The sequence below is a fragment of the Platalea leucorodia genome (genome assembly GCF_965183815.1).
Source record: "Platalea leucorodia genome assembly, chromosome: 1".
NCBI classification, from domain to species: Eukaryota; Metazoa; Chordata; class Aves; order Pelecaniformes; family Threskiornithidae; genus Platalea; species Platalea leucorodia.
In genome coordinates, this window is record NC_138823.1 from 26,229,261 (window position 1) to 26,243,030 (window position 13,770).

Here is a 13,770-nt window from a genome sequence, read left to right on the forward strand (position 1 = left end):
CCCCCCCGGCCTGACCCCCGCCGCGCCCCGGGGCTGGCCGAGGCGCCCCCCCGGCCCTGCCCGGCGCGGCACGGCGCGGCGCAGCGCAGGCCGCCGCCTCCCCGCTCTCTGCAAATTGGCGCGGAACCGGCGCGGCGGGAGCGCGGGCGGCGGCGGGCGGCCCGGCCCGGCCCGGCAGGGCCCATCCCGGCAGGTGGGGGGGGGGCGGCGGCCAAATCGCCCCGGAGGGAGCCGCTGCGCCGGCAAAACGTGTGTCTGTGTGGGTGCCCGGTGGCTGCGGTGTGCAGGGTGTAGAGGGAGCGGGGAGGGGGGGTGTCACAGCCCCGGGGACCCCCCCACGTCCTCTTGCGTGGGAAATGTCCCTTTACAGCTCGCCCCCGGGCTAGAGGAGCCCAGCTAGCCCGAGCCAACCTGGCTGCTGGCGTAGGTGGGCATCCCTGCATAACCCGCTTCAGCAGCCTAACTCCCAGCAGGACGCGGAGCTGCCTGTGATTGTACACCACAGACATCCTCTGCCTAGGCACTCCTCGCACCAGTAAAATACTCGTGCCCTTCGAGTTCAGTTGTGTAAACCATCCTGCTCTTTGTGATGCGTCTCATGACGCAAAGTCGGGAACTCGGTCGTAACTTCTTGAGGCTACGCTAACCGCGCTTGTGTTATTCCTTTGGTCCAGGTAGAGGTCTCGCAACCCAAAGAAGATGTCAAGACGCAGGTAAACCGTTAGCGTCATAATACACCACACTTACCTGTATTCATCTAAAAACTGCTTCTCTCCTGACGTCCAATGTCTTTTTGCTCTGTGCAGTAGCCGGTTGCAAGCCAAGCAGCAGCAGCCACTGTCATGTCAAGAAGAGTCTCCGCAAGAACTGCAGGCACCAGAACATCTCCAGACCAGAAAAAGGAGAACAGCAGAGGTGACCACTTTGGGCAACTTGAAAAGTTTAATAATATCAAAAGTTCTCCAGCGCATTTGGATGGGAGAATCTTTACTCTGCTGAGTTAGAAAGTGGGGCAGGAGCAGCAACAGTTTAGCTTTTGAGGTGGCTGTGCTGGTCATTGTCAGTGTATTGATGTGTGTCTCTCTTCTCAGCAGGAGATTAAGAAAAGAGAAGATGGGAAAATTGCTAAAAAGCATCAGTATGAGATTAAGGTAATTCAATCCTGATTACCGGTTCAAACTAGGTGAGGGAGTCCATCTGGTTTACGTTGGTGGGTGTGAAGTCATGCATTCCACACTAGAAAGTATCGAATAGGGGAAGTTTCTACCTTTAGGTATTAAAAACTATGGGAGCCCTGCACCTTGGCATCTTTTTATATATTTTGGCTTTTTTACACGTGGCTTTGTTGCAGATAAAGGGTCCTTCAATGTGGAAACCACTGCAGAGTAAGGTTAGGTGTGAAAATGAGAATAAACCCAGATATTTCAGAATAATTCCGCATGCAGAGCAGGTAAGGCCTAGAGGCAAGTCTAAACGCAATTATTGCACTTGTTTTAGCTTAAGGAGTGGTTTCACGGCCCTTTAGTTAAGATGACTCATAACCATGCAGGCCCTCTTTACATTCATGTAACAGTTCTTCTGATTATTTAAATCAATTTAGGAATCTGTTTTAACTAACATAGGCTACTCCTAAACCAAATGAGAGGCTTTACAGTTGTTTATTTTAAAGTGGGTTAGTAAAATAACGTAGTTTTCTCTTGCAAACAATCTTGTTTGCAGTTATTCTATTTGTAAAGTAAATGAGACTAACGGCTATGGTGAAGCAAAACTCTTCGGATTGTGAAGCTGTCTTTGCAAACTTTGTGTAGGGAAAAATGCTGTGCAAGTATGTCAGCTGTACTTGGGGTGAAACTGCGTGTCACAACTTACCTTTGCCGAAAGGGGGAAATCCTGCTCCCTTTTCTTTCCTTCCTTGGTAGCTGGCCAAGCGCTCCATCCCCTGCCTTGCTCCGTTTTTGGTTCTCTTTAAATGAAGCAGTATGCAGGTTCAGCTTGCTAATTTGGCACTACAAAATGAGTTGATGTTCTGCCAGCTTAGTGAGTTGAATCAACCCAGCAGAGGGTCTGACAAGCATCAAAGCTGACAAAAGAAGGAAGGGGTGGGACTTGGGCAGTGCGGATCACAGGAGAGAAGAACGAGCAGGATCTGCCTTTTCTAGTGGCTGTGTGCTGTAAAGATCAGTTCTGCTGGAATATGTAACTTCACTCTTAGGGTACTTTAGTCTGGCTATGAGTAGGTTTAGATATACTAAGGAAATCGTACGTAGTTTGCCTTGCAAAACAGCTACCTAGGACAAGTTTTGGTGTTCAGGGGCAGGTGTTGCCATTCTTTGGGAACTGGATCCCCCCCTAACTCCACAGAACATAACTAAAGTTCTGCGTCACCATTTTGAAGGCTGTCAGCCATTACAGCATTGCATATGCTCCATGCGTTTGATACCTTCTTACTTGTATTGGTTATGTACAACCAAATAAGTACTAGTGAAACAGTTACAGAGTTAACTAAAGTAATTCAGAATTCCTTCTTCGAAGCTTTCCCACATGAATATCTTCGGGCTGTCCTCCTTTTGAGTCATTGCATCCCATATTTGGCATTGGCAGGCTGAGAGATAGTTCACAGCTGCTGCTTGCTCAGTGGGTATCTAGCTCTGGAGCCGAGATGGGTGGCTCCTCTCTGGAGTGCTTAATTGGAAGATAACAAGTTGCTGAATGTCCACTGAGAGACAGTAGAACCTCCACCCTCTCCTTTCTTTTCCCTCTGAGTAGATAAGTAGGTAGGACCAGCAACCTAATGTCCTCTGTTTTAGCAGCAATGAGTACCTTTACCTTATGTACTGTAACTGAGCAGCTCAAGAAATGGATGGGTTATTTGTGGGTTCATACGCTACAGACAGTTGTCTTCCTCAAAGCTGAGTTTCCCAAATTTATCAGATTTTTTTATACATGTTCTATCTTGACTATGAAAGGCTTTGTTGGCATTTTATCTCTCTTGGTTTCAGTACTTGAATTGATGCTGAGGTCCCAAAAGACGTTACATACATTGTTGCTGTTACTGTAATCTACTTCTCGCCTTTCTTGCTCTCATAGTAAAATCAGCATTTAAAAGATACCTTGTTTATGTTGCAGAGTTGTTGGCCGCCCACGATAACAGGAGGCATCTCGCCTTGCATAATTATTGAAACGCCTCACAAAGAATCAGTAACCACTGACTTCTCAAGATTCAAAAAATACAGGTTCAGAAACCTCTTCATAAATCCATCACCTTTGCCAGAACTCAAGTAAGTTTACCAGATGCAGCAGTTGTTGATGTTTTATCAAATATGCTGAACTAGTGTAGTAAAATCTGTTGTTGTATTGTGTTTGTATAATAGTCGGCAGTACTCAACCCATACTTCTACTTCTCTCCTCATCTCACAAACAATCCGATGTCCAAAAAAAAGGACAGAAATTCTGTCCCGTCCCAGTCTTATAAATGCACTGGACAGATAATTTTTGCCTTTCAGAGCTGTCCTTTTATAACTTAACACTGGAGACTCTAAGTCGTTAAGAGGCGCATAATGGTTAAACTAAACTTCTTTCAGTGCTATTGGAACCGAGTGACCAAAAAATACTAAAAAAAGTTTTCTTTAAGAACTTAAAACTGTGCAAATATTCAAATAAACTTGTGGCAATATTGCTGTGCAGGTAGCTTGCGAATGCAACACAGTATGCTTGGTACAGTCACAGTTCTAGGAAGTTTCCCTTCTGCAGAGGGATAGATTAGCTGACTAAATCGGATTTTTCAACTTCTGAATTTCTTAGCCATTCAGGTGTGCTAGTACTGAGTACCCCAGTTGCTGTTTGTATCAGCCTGGTGTTTAATGAAGGAGTTGTTAAATTTGCTTTTAGGGAAAACTTCTGAGGTGAATGAGAAGAGAAGCAGAACGTGAAGCATTACTTTAAGAGAACCTTTCTAGATATGCCATGTTTTTATTTGTTCCGGACAAAACTTGATCAGAAGCGGGAGATGCTGCATGGTGATGTTTTGCCTCAGTGCAAAGCAATAGGTCTCTTACAGTCTCTTTTGCTGAGTTTCAAACTCAGCTGCTCTTCTCTCCCAGTATTACTCCCAAGCCTGCTGAACTGTGCTTTAAAGAACAGCATGCTCTTCTCTATACCTAGCAAATCACATTTTTATATGTGTTGAAAAGCTTACTGCAAAGTAGTTTTTTAAAAATAATAATAATAAAGAAAGATGATGAATGAGTGACTCATGCACTCCTTTAGGAAGTTGTTGGAAACTGCTGGATCCCAAAGATCTGCTCAGATACAGAATTCCATGCAAGGAGTTTAATCCTTGGTGTTCACCTCTTGTTGATAGGCATCTGGTAAAGCTGAGCTCCATCCTTTCTGATTAGCTGAATAACAGGATCATTTACTCTTTCCTGCCTTCTTCATGTTTTCCTAACTGCTGCAGGAAGGCCACAATAGGAGATATTCTGATGCCTGCCCACTTAAATGGGGAGACTTGTGCATTAAACAAGCAAGTATCTCTCCACGTTTTAACTTACGATGGCAGCAGAACGGAACTGATCTGGGTTAGAAATTGTAGGCGATACCAGTGATCAGGTCTGTTTAATCTCTCTCTGCTTCTGCTTGGGGAAAGGTAAATATTTAACTTCAAAAATTTCAGTAGGAAATCAGCATTGCATCGATTAATGTGCTGTCCCTCTTAGTAACTGTAGGAGGAGAAGTACATCCAAGAAAAAAATGACATCAATTCATAACAATTAATTACAAATTAAAACCCAGCTATATTAAAGGTATGGGCATCTTCTTCCCAAGTAGACTTGAGTGCTAATACATTGTCAGTTAGCAATAAACAAGTTTTTCTTACAATAACCTGTTTCTGAGCCTTGAGGTAGGCTAGAAGAGGAAGGGATGGATGAGTGACTTTTAAACACCATCTGTAAATGTTTTTCTCAAGCGAAACTGGACAACTTCGTGTATGTTTTGTGTTTCTTGGGGAGTGGGGTGATTTTTTTCTTTTTTATGGGGAGGGTTTGGTTTTTATCTTGCTCTCTGGATGGCCACCGAACTAGGCAAAATAGGAAACTCTGCTTGTACGTGCAACTTTGGGATGCACACGTTCAGTTTTATAGGCTGTTCCATAAAACTGGACATGCTGATGATCTTGGCAAGCTGCTGTTGTGGTGAAGTAAAATGTTCAAAGTATACCTGCAAAGTTTTTTATATATATATGTATATTGCAAAGTTAGTTCAAAGTATACCTATTTCCTTTTGTTCCTGAATATCTGTAAACAATAAATAATGTTTTTATGCTCCTTTTGTGAAGGTGTATATATACTTAACAATGCTTTGTGTAACTTTATTCCGTAGCTGGGGAAATTCCAAAGATGTCTGGCTCAACATCCTGAAGAAGGAGAACAGATACGCTCATTGCAAACATTTCACATCACTACATTCTAGTTTGCAACCTCACATGAGATCCATACTGCTAGACTGGCTCTTAGAGGTGTGTTCTTTTAGTTACTTTGCCATGCGTTATGCCTGTGAAGTAGGCAGATATAAGCACAGCTTTTACATAAAAGACCTAATAGCAAGATGTACTGTATGCTAAATGCTAAAACTAGTTTGCAACAGAAGTGTTACAAGTTACTGCTTTTGATCCTCTTAGTGAGCTACATTCAGTCTTCCCTGGCAGGAGACACTGAACCTTCCACACAGCGCAGCAAGCAATAGTACTAAATTTTTGCTCTTGCCACACTTATTTCCTGGGAAGGGGAGAAATCTAGTTTTGAGACACTTGCAGTAAAATTCCTATAGACAGATTAGTTACGGAGCTCTACCTTTACATCTTAGACTGTATCTAAGCCATGAGACAACTGCATCTGTATCGAGAACTTCAGTTATCACCTTGGCCCCGTCTACATCAAGAGCTCTTAGATGTCAGCCCCGACACTGTCTTCTGACTTAGTAGTAAATTTTTAATTCTATCCTAGGAAGAGAGCAGAAGAAAGTAGTACGTTACTGGCTGACATCTGAGGGCTCTTGATATAGACAGGTTCTTGTTGGAAAACGATTATAAATAAATCATCCATATTCCAGTCTAATTACTGTACTTCAGAGTATTCCAGTTGTCAAACAAAATGGAAGTTCTTGGCAGCCTATGCGAAGGAGCATTAGTGTTGCAAGTAGAGAGCTATGTTCTGGAGGCGTTTCCAAGAACTCTGTATTGAGCATATTCTGTCACCACTGCCAAAAGCAACCTTTGACTCGTGCAATCCTTGCCCATCAGCAGAAGGGTTTCGCAGGTTTACCAGTTCCGTATTGAGCACTCCAAGGAAGCAGATGTTAGTGGCGCTCTTGATGTCTTGGTGGAACAGTGCTAATAGCAGGGGATTTTGAGGGAAAGGAAAAGAGTGTGGGGGTTTTCTTTTTAAAATATGGTCTGAATATAAAAACTATTCCAGTTGTGCATTTCCCTACTTCCTCTAATGCGTAATTTATGTACCACCATTAAATTGTTTTGTTGCTTTTTTTTTTTTTTTTTTTAAATCTTGAACTCTTAGGAAATCATCCAATTTCCAAACAAAAATGTCCACAAGGGCCTTGTTGTTGTTGTCCAGCTCAGGGGTTCTGTCTGCCACAGTGGATTAAAATCCCAGCAACTTTGAGAGTCCTCCAGTAGCTCCTAACATTGTCTTCTGTAACATCATAACTAAGATACTATTTAACATGACCAAGCATTATTTCTTATGTTTGGGCAATACACTTCTATAGAAATTGTACCATTTATTCATGGGTGGGCCTGGTCTGTACTTTTTTAGTTCTGAATCTTGTTTGGAGCAGTAGTTAAAAATATCAGAGTAGCACAGCAATTGGCAAATATTAGATCAGGGCTAAAAGAATGAGCTGTGGTGTTACTGCCAACCAGTTGCATTTTTGATGGTCAGGAAGGGTTTTGATTTGCAAATGGACTTTCAGCCTTACCTTGGGAAATAGCTAGTAGTAGTGAGGTTTTATTCTGACTTTGTATCCAAGCGAAATAATGAAGCAGGGCAGGAAGCTTGGACTTGGAATCTATTTCTTGGATATTCTTTCGTGTTGACAGTGTGTAGATTGTAAGTAATTTGTAGATATATCTAACTAGTTTCTAGCTGTCGAAGGGATACAGAGTTGCAGATAAGCTGAACTTGTGGCAGACCCATCCGAAATTAGTTAGAGATCAGAGGAAAAAGTAGGTAAGATCTCCAGGCCTGGGCAGTCTCCTTTCCTTTTTTTGTTGAACTGGCATTTGAATCATTTTGATACAATGCAAGTATTAAAAAGTTCTTCCTGCCAGGGAAACCTGGGACTGCGTGGAGCAGATGGCCGTTCTTGCGGTTTTGTTCCCGCTTAGCGAGGCTGTCGGCGTGCCTGAGGGGCTGCAGGCGGGCTCCTGGCTGGCCAGCAGAGCCCCCCCACCCCGGGCAGGAGCTTCCAGGCTTATTTGCTGTACAGCCAAAGACTTCAGGTTTTTTAGTGGTTCTGCCCTGGGGCAGACAGGGAGGATCTGCTCAGTGACTTCAGCTTGAGGCTGGAGCCCAGAGTATTCTTAATCAAGCAAACTAGCGGAGGTTTTTGCTGTCCCCCCTGCCTCCATGAGGCTTTCTTCTTTCAGTGGCAAATTGTTCGTGCTCATTTTTGGGAAAACTGGATGCTATTTAGATTGGAAAAAGTATACTTTGGAAGGATGTTAGTGCATCATAGACAATCCATGTTTAGGTGGGAGCATGGGAAATACTTTTTCCAGTCCCATACTAACCACTGCATCCTAACACACCTCGGCACATGATAGTTTGTATGTGCGAAAGATGAAATTGTGCATGCTGTGTTTTACTGTTAAAGCTTGAATACTCCAATGTGTGTACACAGAGTTTTTTAACAGAAAACTGAATTATTTTGTTTTGTGTGTTTTTTCCTGTTGTAGGTATGTGAGGTGTATGCACTCCACAGGGAAACCTTCTACCTAGCTCAAGACTTTTTTGATAGATTCATGTTGACACAAAAGAACATTAACAAGAGCATGCTTCAGCTCATAGGAATTACCTCATTATTCATTGCCTCCAAACTTGAGGTAAGAAGCTCTGTTACAGGGAGGAGGATATTAAGTTTGAAATAACTAAAAAGACAGTGGTAACATTTATTTCTTCTGTCTGAATCTTTTGAACTTGGTGGTGTACATACAACGCTGAAGGTCGTAAGGGGAAATTTTTTTCTCTTCCTTCAGTTGTGCATATGTCAATCTCTTGGAGTGTAGTCTTTGTCCTCCCTTTCCTCAGCAGCAGGGAAGGAGACCACATAAACTTAAAAGCTATGCAAATGTGCTAGGACTAGTTTCATTTTGTTTTGTCTTTTTCCAAATATACAGCAATTGGCAGACAATCTCAGGAATGGGTGTGGGACTTGAACAAAACCAAGCCTAAGTCTCAAACTGCCTGTACATCAGGCTGATATCTCTTTAAACCCATTTAGCAGAATTATTTTTTCTTTTAAAGATAACGTAATCAGTGCAGTGATGGTGATACGTTACATCGCGCACTACATCTGTGAGCCTGGAGCGTATTTTTGTACGTCTCCTTTTGTAGGTCGTGGTAGGCTAGACTGAGAGGAAAATTCGGGATATTAAGTTTTTATACTTGGAACCCCCCCGACCTAGGTGTTGTTCCTACAGCCAAGGTAATGCCCTACAAGCAGTTGTCTGTCCCAAGGAAGCGCGTGGGGCATCAGGCCGTGGAGCCAGCTGGTAGGAAAGCGGTTCTGCTGGCGAGTTCTCTTTCACTAACCCACCTACCTATACGTGGCCCCAGCTGGCATAACTGGGTTGGCAAATTTCTTTGTTAACCATCTCTGCATCATGGATTTTGCCAGCTACAGTGGCTGTGGGATTTTCTCTCATCTTTTTCTAGCTTTTTTTCAATCGATGAGGCTACATCCGCCCTCACTGACATTGTGCATAACCTGTATTGGCAAGCCTTTTCTAATACCGGGGTGTGCTGTATGAGAATTAGGACGGTGTATATTTTTACATCGAATGGAATAGCTGAGTAGAAAGCGGTATAAATGAAAGGCTGTTCTGATTGCTTGGTCAGCATTTATTTCTCCAAAAGCTAAAAAAGTTGCGATAAATCTATCATGTTTTACAGCAGGTAACATATAACCTACTTGTTTTTAATATCTCCTCATCCTCTAAGTTTCAAGTCACTTCATAGAATGAGAAAAACACTGTTCTAGCATAAGAAATGTTAATATTCCAGTATGGACTGAAAAGTATTTGCCAGTATCCTCTCAAACTGTCTTAGATTTGTAAAGCACTCTAATCTTCACTTTTCCCCCTCCCTTCCTTTAAAGGAAATCTACGCTCCTAAAATACAGGAATTTGCTTACGTCACTGATGGTGCTTGCAGTGAAGATGATATTGTAAGAATGGAACTTATTATGTTAAAGGTAATAACTTTGTGGCGTTTGTAAGTGCCGGTTGAAAGACCGTCCAGCTGAGCCTTGCGTTTTAATGTCATTTGTCTGCTTAGAAGAGGGACACGTTTAGTACATCCCTCCTTCTGCAGAACAACGAAACTGTCATTGTACGTGCAGGGGACCTCTGAAGCCCCTGGCTGGGGCGAAATCCCCGTCTGTTAGAAAAGGACGGGTTTCTCGTGTGTGCGTGAAAGGAAAGGCCTGCCACGGGCCAGGCCAGGCGGCTGTCGCTGTAGCTGTAGCGTAGTGCGCTTGCCAGGGTCCTTTGCTGTCCAGGAACAGGGGCCTCTAGGAGAGACAGGCAAAGAATCGACCCTACTCAGTGCTCCTTCTGTTGGAAAGGATCCATCTTTACCATCACAGGACTCCTTGTAAGTTTATTCTTCGTTAGCAGATACTAGTTGCAGGTTCAGGCAGCTAGCCTGAAGGCTCAGGGGAAATAAATACTCTGAATTTCCCAGCCTCTGAATGGGGAAGATGCACAAGATGCAAGTGCGCAGGCATAGGAAAGGGGGTTGAGACAGCCAGATACGTTTTTGTGCTGATTGTCACGCAGCCTGTTCAAAAAGTACTGAGAATGCAATCTAAAATGAATATTGGTACTTGAAATTGTACATCATCTTTAGTGCCTTTTGAGGATCTGCGCAACAAGCTGAGCAAACTCAAAGGGGAGGTACGGGAAAAGGGATCAGGGCACAAAACTATCCTTGCGTGGTTTAGGGTGCTTACCTGTTTGTTTCATATTCGCAGGCTTTAAAATGGGAACTCTGCCCGGTGACGATCGTCTCTTGGCTGAACCTCTATCTTCAAGTGGATGCTCTGAAGGATGTTCCGAAAGTGCTGCTACCTCAGTATTCTCAGGAAAAATTCATTCAGATAGCACAGGTAGGTAGTAACCTGTGTCGGAAAACGCTTTTTGGAGCGATTGCAAGCATAACTGAACATTACACCCCAAAAGCTGTTAAAGAACGCTTTTCCTTGTTTCACCTCGCCTGTTACTTTGTTAAGGAATGCGCAAGTTTGACTGCCAGAGAATGTCATGCTAAGCTTTGAGGACAAGCACCCGTGTGTTTCTTGTCTCCCTGCTCTCACATATTTTAAGACTTTTCTGTACGCTGGAAAAATAAAAATCCATCTTGTTTTTTTTAATCGCTATGCACTACAGCGGCAACAGCTCGGAGAGGAGGGTGGGTAATTTAAGATGCTATGGTCGGTTCACTGTTTCTACCTGTATTATCTGTAACGGTGTTTCTGTATTTGCTGAGAAGACTGTTTTGAAATTGCTGTGCTTCAATTTTTATGGGCATGTAAGCCTCAGAGAGACTTACTGAAGAGTAGACTAAGTCACCGAGCTGCTAGGTAATATTTTAATTTAAGAAAATACCTCCCTGGAGCTCTGCTAAGAGTTTCATGGTGTACTTAAATCTGTGCAAGCAAAGTGTCTTGCATATTACTGTTAAAAGTGCAAATTGGTTTGCATCGTAGCTGCTGGTTTCTGAGACAGGATTGTATTGAAATATCTTGTTAAAATTTGTACCTCTTCTTTCCTCAGCTGTTAGACCTGTGTATTCTGGATGTGAATTCTTTGGACTTCCAGTATAGAACACTAGCTGCTGCAGCGCTCTGCCACTATACCTCAATTGAAGTTGTCAAGAAAGCTTCAGGTAAGAAGCCTTTGTAAAGCTTGGCCTTGTTAGGCAGGGGACTCTGAAAGCTGTTACATGCCTGAGGCTGCGAGGAGCGTATTGGCTTACCAGGCTGCCAAAGAGCAAAGCTACGCGGACACTGATAGCTTGTTCTTCTGTTCTGTGGGGTTTTTCCCCCCCCCAACTTCGCTTCCTTCATACCACTATTTCAGATGTTACAAAGACTCAAAAAAGAAGGAAATGCTTTCAGAAGCATAGTCTCAGCTAAGGAAATGAAGCAGATTTATCCCTCTTGCTCTTGGGCTACTACTACTGCTCCATGACTTCCAGTTGTTTTGGGGATCGTTGGCTACCTAAAATGTAGCCAGCCACCAGGCATCCTCAGCTGTCGGTGGCCCTCAGTTACCCGGTGTGCTCATTCCCACAAGCCTGTCCCTTATAAAGTGGGGGGGAAAAAAACCCTCCCTTACCTAGGCTCAGCAGGTGTGCAGTGCCTGAGGTACCTAAAGGACTGTGACGATAGTGCGTGGTTTTAGGGCGTGAACCAAAATCTTGCGCTCAAGCTGAAGTCACCTCGGCCTCCCCGGTGAGCAGCAGGAACCCTCACGGCCACAGAGCCACTTTGCTCAGGAGGCCTGCGCTCGCCATCCCCTGCCACAACGCTTTTCAGTAATGAAATCTCAGTGCTGGGAGTTTCTGGGAGGATGTTTCTGAGTTTTTTTATCTGCAGTATGAGTAGTTGTTTTTAAATTTATGGCTGTGTTGGGACACTCTGCAACTCCCCCACGATTTCTAAATCTATTCCTGCGTTCTGCCCTCTAGGCTTAGACTGGGACAGCATTTCAGAGTGTGTAGAATGGATGGTTCCCTTTGCGAGCGTGGCAAAAAAAGTCCCTGTGAAGCTGAAGAACTTTAAGAAGGTTGCAGTAGAAGACCGACACAATATCCAAACGCACACAAATTATTTGGACATGCTGGTAGGTGGTTTGTGGATTTGCAGCGCAGGCAGCTGGGCGTGGGTTACACACCCCTCTCCCGAGGCAGCTGCGCTGGCCGAACAGCTTCCTGCGCGCACCTGGCCTGGCTCGCCGTGGCCAGCGCTTCCCAGCCTTTTGTTTCCTGCTCCTGCTTGATGATGCTGTAAATGAAAGGTGTTTTACCATAACGCTCGCGGGCTGTAAGGAAAGAACTGGTGAGGTGTTTGAAAGATAATCATGTTTACTTTGTTGTCTAACACCGCCTTGGTTTTTTATTCAGTATCCTAACTCTGGAGTCTTGAATTGTACTGGCAGAGTGAGGAATACTAGTGAAACAAAAAAGGAGAACTTGTCACAGGCATTAACTGTCCTCTTCCTCTCCCGATACCCAGGAAGAAGTTAACAGTGGAGTAGCATCTACTGCCCCAGGCCAGTTATCCCCCGTGTCAACAGGAGGAATCATAACCCCTCCCAAAAGTACAGAGAAGAAATGAAATACGGACCGCAACCTTCATGAATAGTTTCAGAAACAGGACTTGGTGCTTCAGAACAAGACCACACTAAAGGTGACTCACGCTCTTTACGGCTGCTCAAGGCTTGGGCCGTAGAAGCCGCACCAAACAGAGCAGCAGAAAGAAACTGAGACTGGTGTCCTCCTACAGACTTGATAAAAGATTTCAACCACGCATCCACAGGAGCCAGGACTATTTTGGTCCGTTCTCAGACATGACTTAGTTCAACTCTGACCATTCCTAACTTATGAACTTCAAGAACTTTTTAAAAATGGCTGAGTGGCAAAGTTTGTCCACTCAACTTACACGTCAAACTTGCTTTAACTTGGGCTAGCCATACAGGAGAACGTAATGACAGCTTGTACATATTACCTCTTCTTGACTTGGGTTTGTTTTGGTTTTTTTGCTTTTCTTGGTAAGGTCAGAGCTTAAGGCCTGTCAGTTAGTCACCCATGAGCTCAGGTGCAGTATTACAGAGGTCAGCGGGTAAACAGTTTGCATTTCTGAAACCACTCCGCCCTTGCATTACCGCGTAGCCAGCCCTGTATCCAATTCTAGCTCCACAGGAGGCTGATGAATTTAAGGCGGCCCTTCAGGGCTGCCATAAACTTCAGTTCTAGTGTAGCGCTGACCTCAGGTAAGAGTACGAGCAAAGAACGTGCTGCTGAAGTAACCTTAACTGGAACGAGTACAGTCCTGGGAGGAAGGAGGTCTATCCTAGAAGATCCAGCCACCAACTCTCAACAAGAACAAACATAACCAGAACTGGAGAGGGTATGGAAAAAAAAGTGAGCCGCTGGTACTCTACAACCACTCACGTCATAGGAACAGTATTTTAAACTAACTGTGGAGCTGTATTTTATCAGTGTTTATAAACAGCATTAACTACTGTGTTTTCCTTGGAATATTCACTACCTCTGCCTATGAGGTGCTTCACTTCTGTGATGAAGGGATGGTGCTGGGAAAGATGGGTATCGCCCGCCTCCCTCTTTCGAGGTGCTCCTCCCTGTGCCCCACATCCAGGGCCACGTTTTACGTGACAGCGAGCAGCCCGCGAAGCTGCGCTAGCGCATCGCGTGCCACCCCCGTCCACATTAAACTCGTGCTACACTTAGC

The 13,770-nt window shown here is 44.2% G+C and overlaps 1 protein-coding gene across 2 annotated transcripts; it reads left to right on the top strand.

Moving 5' to 3' along the window:
- Positions 1 to 559: 559 nt before the first annotated feature.
- Positions 560 to 13,750, top strand: CCNE2 (cyclin E2). 2 transcript variants are annotated; one of them, XM_082330255.1, is made up of 11 exons: positions 560 to 713; positions 807 to 915; positions 1,095 to 1,151; positions 3,127 to 3,278; positions 5,380 to 5,515; positions 7,973 to 8,119; positions 9,394 to 9,489; positions 10,270 to 10,404; positions 11,072 to 11,183; positions 11,988 to 12,142; positions 12,535 to 13,750. In XM_082330255.1, exons 1-11 carry the CDS (start codon positions 700 to 702, stop codon positions 12,634 to 12,636), a joined length of 1,215 nt encoding a protein of 404 aa, XP_082186381.1. In that variant the 5' UTR covers positions 560 to 699; the 3' UTR covers positions 12,637 to 13,750. The 2 variants fall into 2 exon arrangements, with proteins under 2 accessions (XP_082186381.1, XP_082186380.1); XM_082330254.1 differs by having other exon boundaries at positions 11,988 to 12,637.
- Positions 13,751 to 13,770: the final 20 nt, after the last annotated feature.